The sequence below is a fragment of the Otolemur garnettii genome, unplaced genomic scaffold, assembly GCF_000181295.1.
Source record: "Otolemur garnettii isolate 467f Iridium unplaced genomic scaffold, OtoGar3 scaffold00033, whole genome shotgun sequence".
NCBI classification, from domain to species: domain Eukaryota; kingdom Metazoa; phylum Chordata; class Mammalia; order Primates; family Galagidae; genus Otolemur; species Otolemur garnettii.
Window position 1 is genome coordinate 14286420 of NW_003852428.1, and position 11082 is coordinate 14297501.

General features: G+C 39.5%; 1 protein-coding gene across 6 annotated transcripts in view; it reads left to right on the forward strand.

Moving 5' to 3' along the window:
• The window catches only part of CTNND2 (catenin delta 2), an 889124-nt gene that overhangs the window by 775513 nt on the left and 102529 nt on the right, over positions 1 to 11082 (forward strand). For all 6 annotated transcript variants that reach the window (XM_003789546.2, XM_012805017.1, XM_012805013.1 and 3 more), the window contains one exon: positions 7999 to 8149. In XM_003789546.2, coding sequence (XP_003789594.1) covers positions 7999 to 8149 — 151 coding nt within the window. The remainder of the gene's footprint in view (positions 1 to 7998; positions 8150 to 11082) is intronic.

Sequence of the window (11082 nt, forward strand, 5' to 3'; positions counted from 1 at the left end):
TATAAATGAAACCCCTTCATAAGCCCAGCCAAAGACATGGCTAACCTGGGAACTGACTTCTTCAATCACCTGGGCAGTCACACCAGGGCAGAATTCTCACATAAAAACTCGCTTGAATTGATATAGCGTAATGACAGCTATGACATTTCAGGTCATGCCACCTCAATAATTTTCTTCTAGTCACACAAACACATATTTAAAAACCCTAAGTCAAAGGTTCTAGCACCACACACAAGGACCACAGAATGAAGGGATTAGTTTGGAGTTAGAGAAGACTCCAAAGGACCACGTGATAGCTCCAAACTCTAACAGTACTTTTGAAGTGGTTAGAATGTGCTGGCCCATATATAATTGCAGTGGCTTTCATCATTTTTTGATCATTTTTCTCTCCTTTCAGTGGAGAATGGTATTCTCAAATCACAAGCACTTGATACTGTAAATCAATCTTCTTTCATCAGTTAAACTTTTTTTTTTTAGTCTCCAACTGTGTACTAGAAATTAGAAGACAATTGAGATACATACAACTTGGTCTCTTCTCTTACAATATAAAAAACATGTAAATGAAAAGTTAAGAATGCTGAAAATATTCATGTCATTCCAGAGGTTCCAATAGGAGGATGCATAGGCATGAGGTGTCTCAGAGGTCATTTTTGCAAGGAAGTGGTAGGATCACTAGTTAAAACCTTAGGGCAAGGAGTCAGTGACTTAAGAGTTCATTTTACTATTATATTATTAACAAGGGCAACATTAGCTGCTATGAAAAAGAGATCCCCAAATGTGCAAGGGCTCAAACAAGATAGAAGTTATTTTCTCCTCATGTCACAATTAAGGGTAGGTGTTTAAGACAAGAAATTTCCCTCTATGAATCAATTCACCCAGTCTAGCAGGTGTTATGCTGTCTTCAACATGTGACTTACAAGACTGCTCTGGTTATCCCCATCCACCAGCTGGACACAAAAAAGAAGAAAAAGTAAAAAGAAACAAATCCACAACAAGAAGTGTTCTCCTATGAAAATCAAGATCACACCTAGGTGTCTTCCTGCCTAATCTTGACCCAGCTCCCAGCTACTAGTAGGCAAATGCTTCCATAAACTCAGACCCCACCAACAATAAACAATAATTAGATTACAGTAAGGCGATCTAAATCAGGGTTTAAGAAAAATAAAGTTGTCTCTTCTACAGAGACAAAGATTTAATAATATATTCAATTCATGATACAGAAGAAAACAGTAACTTAGTAACGAGTAATTGCTTTCAAGTTACTGCACTACCAGTAGGCTTAACAAAAACTGTGCTTTATACTTGCAAGATTGAAAGGGGCCGTCGGCACGGTCCCTCCAGACTGTGTCATAGACAAATTTCAGATTCCCCCTCCCTAACACCAAAAGGAAGAAATTTCTTAATATCACAAAAATGGCCTGTTTTCTGGCTCCCAAAGAAAAATACACAGCCCAGCTCCCCTTCACTCATAAGGCACCATGTTTAAAAGAATGATATAAGGTACATTAAAGAAAAATTTTCTGATTTGGTAACTCACGAGTTAGAACAAAAAACAAATGAATTACTTTTTTTCCTTTATGTCAGATTAAAAGTATCATAGAATCTGTCATGGCTGTGAACACAGAGGCTCAGAGCATAGCCCTCTTAACCTTCCTCACTGTCATTTAGAAGACAGAGTGTTAGCAGTTTCATTTTGAACCCCCATGGTGGTCAGTTTCTCCCTGTGGTGTGTTCACAAAGATCTCATTACTGAGGAATGTGCAAGGGCCTCACGGTAAGATCTAGGGCAGCACAGGCAGCCTCACCCTGCAATGCCTATGATCTACCAGGTCATACTTAGTTCCCCAAATGGCATTTCCAAGTGCATTTGCACACAGTGATGATATCTCTAATGTTTGATTACATTCACAATTTTAAAAAAACATTCATTATTCAAAAAGATTTATTCTTGAAAACATTTTTAAAAACTGAAAATTACTGATCCTTGCGATCAGTTCAGAGTTGGAGACAGGAATACTTGCCAAATTGCTCATTGACTGGATGCTTCCTCGGGGTCACTCTTGCTTTTGCATGGACCTTTATTTGTTCTCACCGCAAAAGTGCATCTCAACGTGTTTTCCCCCAGGAAAATCTCTTGCTTGGTTATTAATATTTTCAGCACCATGTGAACACACGCAGCAAAAGTGTCTTTGCGCAAATGTGACTTACATTTTTAAAATACAAACAGCAAATAAAACACTTCAATACACAATGGCTGCCATTATCCTAACGAAAATTTTTATTTATTATATTGATTTATGGCCCTGTAACAGAAGAGAATTCTTTGCTAATCATTTTGATGGGAGAATTCTTTGCTAGTCACTTTTTACAATGAATTTTGAAATTTTGGAAAACAAACATATATAATTCTATAGCAAACCTCTGACAATAAAGAGCTGACCCCTGCCTGCATCCTACACCCATTGTAGAGTAAGCCCTTGTGCTAACACCACCCAGCTTCATAAAGGATTCATAAATCCTTCTGTGGCCACCAACCAGAGTTCTTCCCATCTGGAAGGACTTGGTAATTCAGATCATAATCCACTATAGAAAGAAGATGAAACGCACCACAAAAGCCACGGTTTCTGAATATTTGAAGCATTCTCTTTGTAGTAAACTTCTGGGAAAATAAAACTGATCAAGTTTTTTGGAGGGTGGGATACTTTCTGCCCTCTTACCATGAGACTGCAAAGCCACCATAAATAATGTGGCATTGTAAAAAATCCAGGAACAATTTTCAGAATCCTGTGCAATCTGAACCAAGCCCATCGGATATATTTTTCATTGTGTAGCTTTTTGTGCCCCTGTTACACTATAACATGGTAAAATGCTCTAAAAGATGAAATCATGTTTGGAAAAGTTTGATTTTAAAACGTGACTTTTTTTTTTACCATGTCAAAAATAAAATGAGGAATAGCTAATTTGATAAAGAAAGTCAATGGGAAAATGATCATTTAACAAAACCATTTCATTGCAGACTATACTTCTAAACCAAGGATACTTTTAAAGTATATAGCATGAATCAACAAATTCAGAATGTTAGCACTATAGTGGGCTTGGTCTCAGAAAGGAATATTTAGGACTTAAAGGAGAATGCTATCTTTAGTAATTTAGCAAATATTTGAATTTTAAGAGGGGAAAACTAGTTACATTAGAGTGTTAATGTCCTTGAACATAAATCAGCCTTAATGGAATTGCCTCAGTGCCAGCAGGGGAGAATATTTTGGAAAAGCTATAGCCATCAAAGGTGTTTATAGCTGGGATGGGATTTTTATTTTTCTTATTTTTTGAGACCAGATTGCACTCTGTCACCAGGCTGGAGTGCGGTAGCACAGTCATAGCTTACTACATCCACGCTCAAGTGATTCTTCTACCTTAACCTCCCAAATAGCTGGGACTACAGGCACGAGCCACCATGGAAAGCTAATTTTTTTAAATTTTTTATAGAGATTGGGGTCTTCTGGTCTCAAACTCCTCAAGCAATCCTCCTGCTTTGGCCTCCCAAAGTACTGGGATTCCAGGCATGAGCCACTGTGCCCAGCCTCTAAAGCTTGCTTCTTATCTCTGCCAGGTTTGGACTGGGATTTTTAAAAGTCAAGTGCCAGCTTAGAATGAGGCATCCTGGGCTTAAAGAGGTAACCCAGATCCTTAACACATACAACCAGGAACTTTAATGGACACAAACTCACATGCGAGTAACTATTTTATTAATTCATTTTAGGTTTGTCTCTGAGCCCTCATTTTGCCAGATTGAAAATAGAAGAAAAAATAAAAACACTCAAGCTAAACGTTTCTAGGTAAATTCCGTCTAATTCAGCCGTTTCCCAATCCCTTCAGGTTTAGAACATGGCCACGTACATGGTCATCCTCTCCCCCATTGATGCTAAACTTGGGCCTCTTACAGACTCATCCCTGCACAGGGGATGGGGATGGGGTATCCATGTCTCAGTCTGAAATCATTGCTCATCCCTGCTGCCTCATGTCTGGGATAAGTGTAGACTTGGTAAGGGGATTGGACCATCTCTGGTCCAAGGTGCTCTCTTGGCCCCCTTCTGCCTCCCTCCTCATTGAGTTCCTCTGAGATATAGTCACATTCTTTCCTTAACCCAGAGAGGCACCATCCATGCCCACCATTCTGATGTGTCACCTCCCTCTAGCCAAGTAACCCCTCTGCAGCCCTGAGTCCATAACTTCTCTTTCACAGCTAATTTATCCACCCACCCATTCAAGACATAGCAACCCCTGGGAGCTGCCCTCTGCTACTCTGAGGCTACAGGAACCCTCCCCAACCCTCCCTAGCCCTGCATCTGGGTTACCATTTCTAATCTGCAGGCCCTACTCCAGGTTGGTACAGGAGACACTGATGAGTCTTACCTGGCAGCTACCATCATCCACGAAGGGCAGCAGATTCCCTTGACCCTGTGCTCTCTCACCTTGAAGGGAATTTGGTTATCAGCCCTATAACATAGGGGGACTAATACAGGAATTCCAGGTACCAGGTGGCAACCCCTCGGACCCCTGATGTTGCTGCTACATCTCTAGCTCCCTCTCCAAACTGTATCCTTTCCTCCCCAGCTTGAAAGCTCTGTACAAGGAGAGGGAAAGTTGTCTTCTGCCTGTTCTGGTCCTAGTTCAGTATCTCCCATCTTTTACCTGGATCTGTACCCTCTAGCCTTCAACTCTAACCCTAAGCTTTCTTCTCTGTTCCATTCTGATAACACCTTGATGGGCCAAATAATGGCCGGAGCCTCTCCCCAGAAAGAGGTATGAACAAGAAGGACCAGGGGCATTCAGCATTCACTGTCCCAAAACATTGTCCTGTTGCACACCAACTCATTCCAATTACACGTGCCTTCTTGTATCAGACCTGCTAAATCTGGGCAAGTTGATCTTAGGAATCTAGAACTCAATGCCCAGTAGCTCTATTAACAACTCAAAGGGTCCTTAACTCAGGAGTTTAGAGGGGCACCAAGTGGGTTATTTGAAATCTAAAATAAGGACCAAGGTTAATTGGTGAGTTCGTAAAGTATTGGATCAACTATGAGTACAACTGTGTTGATACATACTCTGAGTATCTGTACTCATAGTTGATACAGTACCCATTTCACAAGCTAGGGTGGGAAGGAATGCAGTTTGGAGAGAAATCAAGGATGTAGCAGCATCTTTGGGCCTGGCAGCTCACTCCCCTTTGGAAGAAATTATTGACCCTCTGTTTCTGCACTGAGTGCACCAGTGAAACAGTCCCCATTTTCCAAATACCTTTGGCTATATCAGGGATTCCTTTCTATCAGCCACTTTTAAAACCCTGGGTGCTGCTTTTTAACTCCTTCTTGCTAGATTACACATGTGGGTTATACTTCACTTGCTCCAGAACTGGTAAGCTGTGTCCTTAAAAAGCATTATGAGCACATAACTATGATTGACAAGAAAACTTGTGCAAACTTGCATCATCTTTTGAATGAAATGTAAATAATTTTTTCAGAGTTGTATATTATGGTAATATTGGAAATTTTTTATACACACAACTAAAAATTTCAAAATAAAAATTATATTCTATCTATCAGTCCTATAAATATCAAATCTTTTATCTGGTTACTCCTTTTCTCTTAGGGAGAACATGTCACTATTGACCATTTTCTCATATCATAAACATGTATCTGTAACCCATGCACATTCTTGGCCCAACATAGCCATTTTTTGTTACTCTCAAACCAGTTTCCAGCAAAGGTGAAGGATTCTCACTATTCTCCAAAAACTAATTGATCTTTTCTATTAAATACAGGAAGGATATATTAGCTGGACTCTAAGAAGGACAAAGTTATATCCATTTATTCTTGGCTTATTTCAGATATGGCCAGGTTCTCTTCTCTGTGTTTGGAAGGATAGAGAGGGAGGGCTGGGCACTGTCTGGGATACTGAGCACTGAGGATTAGGGGAGACACTGAGGATTAGGGGGGAAGGAATGAGATGACAGCAGAGGGAGATAATGGCAATGGCACAAGGAAAGTTAGATATAGATTAACAGGATCCAGAGTCAGGGACATAGGCAACTCCTATACGCAGGTTATTTAACATTTTTGTGTCTACATTTACCTCATCTATAAAATAATGGTAGTGCCCTCAGGGTTTGGAGAATCAGAAGAAAGCACATATGTATAAGCAGGTTCGTGGAGGCTGGAATGGAGCAGTATTGGTAAGACTTCATGTTTAGGGCTCATGATTCAGCCTGCCTAGGTTTCCAGGAATATTTCTCAGGTCTCTCAGAAGGTCAAGAATCTCTCCCCAGAGTTACAATGTATTGTTGATGGTCACCTTGAAATATATCAGTGTTGACCCCACACTCTGATTTCCGTTCTCTTCTTTTTTTAAGCTTCTCTCCTTAGTTTTAGGGAAGAGCCCAATCATGACTGGGCTGTGTAAGCTCAAGGTTCTAGACATTTCCACAAGGGTACCAGGAGCAGGGGAGACAAATGTGTCCAGAGGAAATCATGTTTCTCCCTGTTGGTCAAATGCATCAATGGAAATTGGCATTTAGTACCAGGAGAAAGCGCTTCCTCCCTGGGAAGGCACATCAGTTCCAGAAATCCATATCCCATTAAGTGCTTTTAAAGGCTCAGTGCTTTTCTATGTCTAAGCCTTCCTGACCATTCATTTCTTAGCTTCCTGAAAGTTGAGGCTGTCAAATAGGTCACTGCAGCCATGAAATGCTTCAGTGAGTTTTACTTCTTCCCTCTCCCCTCAGGCTTCCTAGAGCTTGAGACATAAAGTGGGGGCAAGAGAGAAGCCTCTGGTATGAGTTGATCGTGATAAGAAACTATGTGAATGTGACTTCTAACGTAGGACAGGATGAAGTTGTTTGTTTTTTTAATCTCATATTTCATGCAGGGCTGGGCTGAGGATGTGGCAGGCATGGCGTATGCCCTACGTTCACTGCCAGAGGGGGCTCCCTGCCTGCCACAGGTGAGAGCCAGCTCTGGGGTGCCTGCCCCAATGGGGGAGGAGGGTGGAGCGGGCCCAGTGGGGGGGAGGGTGGGGAAGGATTGGTCCCCAGGAGGACCTTGCCACAGATTCCACAACCATGTTTCATGAATGTCATTTTATCAGATCATAAATGACATTGTGACAGGTTTTAAACCCTTATATTTTTATGTCTTATGTTCTCTGGGACACTACAGAAGAATGTAAAGTGTATATGCAAATGTCTGAAAATTTGGGCTTGCATTCAGTTAAGTGAATTGGAATGCTTTACCATCCTGATTTTGCAAGTGTGTTTTAATATGAAGTGTTAGCTGTGTCCCATTAAGGCCGGCAGCCACCAACCCAAAACAAATTACATGTCTTATTTTACAAATAAGACATCAAATTATGGTCCTGGACATGATATATTTTTACCTTAAATTTTTTTAAAGATCTTGAAATTCATACTCTACCCCTACCTTTTCCTGACTCCTTTAGTCCATATAATCTGACAAACGACTTATTGACAGTATGTTCAGTACCTCCTCTCTATACCCTATCTCCAAAGGCAAAGCTCTCTTAAAATATCACCCCCATGCAACCCATTCTCATTTTCTACTCTTCTAGGGTTCTTTTTTAAATTTCTTTTAATATCACTGGCCAGACCTGCCTGTCCCAAACCTCCATATCATAAAGCATCATGTGTACATATATGTCACCCAAATAGCTTTCAAATCCAAGTACCAAAAACACTGTCACAAGAGAAACCAAGGGTGGTTCACCAATTAACCCTGAAACCTTTATCATATGTTGAAAGAAAAAAAAAATTTTTTTTTAAAGTTTAAATGCATGTCTAACCTACTCAACCTATTTTACAAATAGGTCTTGATAATCCAACCTCTTTGGCTCCTGTAAACAGCGTCTGAAATGCAAACATGCTATCTGCACATGGGGTTCCCCTCCTTTTTATCGTTACATCCTTTGCCTTCCCTCTTTTTGCAGTGGTCAGTATACATCCGAGCTGCTGTCCGGAAAGAAAAAGGCCTGCCCATCCTGGTGGAGCTGCTCCGAATAGATAATGACCGCGTGGTGTGTGCAGTGGCCACAGCTCTCCGGAACATGGCTTTGGACGTCAGAAATAAGGAGCTCATTGGTATGTCACTTCTAATGCACAGAACCTTGGGTTTTAAATGACAGTGTTTTCTTGCGTGGTGCATATGGTTGGAACCATGTGTGGGTCATATGCTTATGCAGAAACTGCATTCATTACAGGCCTCATTGTTTTCCCAGCTCTTCTCCTAAGTTTAGATCAAATGCACTGATTTATCTTTTAGGATTTAGAAGAAATTGCCATGTATGTTGACATTTCTAATCCTTGCAAATTAAAAAGGATCACATTGCTCAGCATGTGATACTGTCTCCCCATGCTCTGAGTCTCTGTCAGGAGGTTTATTTCCTTCCCATGTGGTGAGCAGAGAGATTCTAATGAGACACACGATACTTTTCTCCCCCTCTCTATTTTTAGTTTATGGGTGAGACCATATTGTGACTTCTTAAACATTTTTCCCATCATCTCCCTTTCATTTGGTATTCAAGAAATGCAGAAGGTGTTTTATTAATGAAGCACTAAAAAGGTAATACATTCACGCATCTCTTCAACAAATATTTATCTGGGACCCCCTTTGCTCCACATCTCTTTTGGGCTGAGAGATTATATCAATGAGAAAAACAGGCAGAAAAGCCCTGCCCTTGTGGAGTTTATATTTGAGAGAGGGGATGAGCAAATGTGTTACATGGTATGTTAGAAAAATCCTATAGTGTAAAAAATGCAGGGTAAAGAAACCTATAATTAGTGAGGTTGTGGGCCTTTTTTTTTTTTTTTAATTAAAGTGAAATTCACATAACATAAAATTGACCATTTTAAAGGCTACTATTAAGTGACATTTAGTATAAATACATTGCTGTAAAACTATCACCTATACCAAGTTCCAAAATATTTTCATTGCCCCACATGCAAAGCATGTACCCGTTAGTGGTCACTCTCCATACCCTGCCCTGGTAGCCACCAGTCTGCTTTCTGCCTGTGGATTTCCCTATTCTGGACATTCCATGTGAATGGAATGATATACGGTGGAACCTCCATTGTTGACCACCTCTCTGCATTGACCCCCTCCCTAAGTTGATTAATTTTCATAGACCAAATATCCACCACATGTACATGTCAATGTAGTAGGCCTAGTTCCTTATGTTGACCACCTCTATAGATTGGATCAGTTAGTTAGTCATTTTGGGTGGTAAATTTACAGTAAGCTGATAAATTATAACATATATAATTATGGGGCAAAAAGTGATGTTATGACATACAAGTTGAACATACCTAATCCAAAAATTTAAAATCCGAAATGCTCCAAAATCTAAAAATTTTTAACACTAACGTGATGCCCTTGGGAGTATTTCAGATTCATAATTTTCAAATTAAGGGTGCTCCACTGGTATATATTCTGCAAATATTCCAAAATCTATAAACATCTAAAATCTCAAACATTTCTGGTTCCAAACATTTTGGCTAAGGGATATGCAACCTGTACATATACAATGTGGAATGATGAAATCAGCCTAATTAACATATCTTTCTCCTCCAGTAATTATCATTTTTGTGGTAAGGACATTTGTACTCTTAACAATTTTGAAACATAAAATAAATTATTACTAACTATAGGCACCACGCTGTGCAACAAACTCAAGAATCTTATTCCTTCTAACTACCTGAAACTTCTTACCCTTTGACCAACATCTCCCCATTCTTCCCACCCCCAGCCTCTAGTAACTACCATTCTACTCTGCTTCCATAAATTCACTCGTTTTATATTCTACATATCTTATATAAGTTAGACCGTGAAGCATTCGTCCTTCTATGCCTGGCTTATTTCATTTAGCATAATGTCCTCCAGGTTCATCCACATTGTTGTAAATGATGACACGATTTCCTTCCCTTGTATGGCTGAGTATTCCATCCTGCATGTACACCACATTTCCTTTATCCATTTTTCCACTGATGGACGCTTAGGTTGCTCTGTACCTTGACTATTGTGAATAATGATGCAATAAGACATCGGAGCGCAAGTCTCTCTTCAGCATATTGATTTCAAATCCCTTTGATACACTCAGAAGTGAGATTGTTAGATCATATGGTAATTCTGTTTTTAGTTTTTTGTAGAACCTTCCTCATGTAGCTTTTATAATCACTACAGCAGTGGGTGAATGCACATTTCTGCTAACAGCGAGTAAGGGTTCCCTTTTCTCCTGTTATCTTTTGTGTTTTTGGTAATAGTCATTCCGACAGGGCTGAGGTGATAGCTCATTGTGGTTTCAATTTGCATTTATTCAGTTATTGGTGATGATGAGCCTTTTTTCATATATCCTTTGGACATTTGTTCATCCTTTGGGAAATATGTATCCCTGTCTTTTGCCCATTTTTAATTGGATTGTTTGGGTTTGGGCTATTGAATTGTTTCAGTGCTCTGTATATTTTGGATATTAGTGCCTTATTAGATTTATGACTTGAAAATATTTTCTTTGACTCTGTTGTTTCTTTTGCTGTGCGGAAGCTTTTTAGTTGGGTATAATCCCATTTGTCTATTTTTGCTTTTGTTGCCTGAGTGTTTAGAATCAAATCCAAAAAATAATGCCCAGACCAATATTGTATAGCTTTCCCTCTATATTTTCTTCATTAGTTTTGCAGCTTCCAGTCTTATGTTTAAGCCTTTAATCTATTTTGAGTTCATTTTTGTGTGTATAGTGTGAGATAAGGACCTAGTTTTAGTCTTCTATGAAAATGAATTCTTTTACATGGATATCCAGTTTAAGGTTACAGTTTTTTTTTATTATTAAATCATAAACTGTGTACATTAATGAAATCATGGGGTACAATGTGCTGTTTTTACACACAACTTGAAATATTTTCATCAAACTGGCTAATATAGCCTTCACAGCATTTTCTTAGTTATTGTGTTAAGACATTTATATTCTATATTTAGTGAATTTCACATGTACTCTTGTAAGATGCACCATAGGTGTGGTCCCACC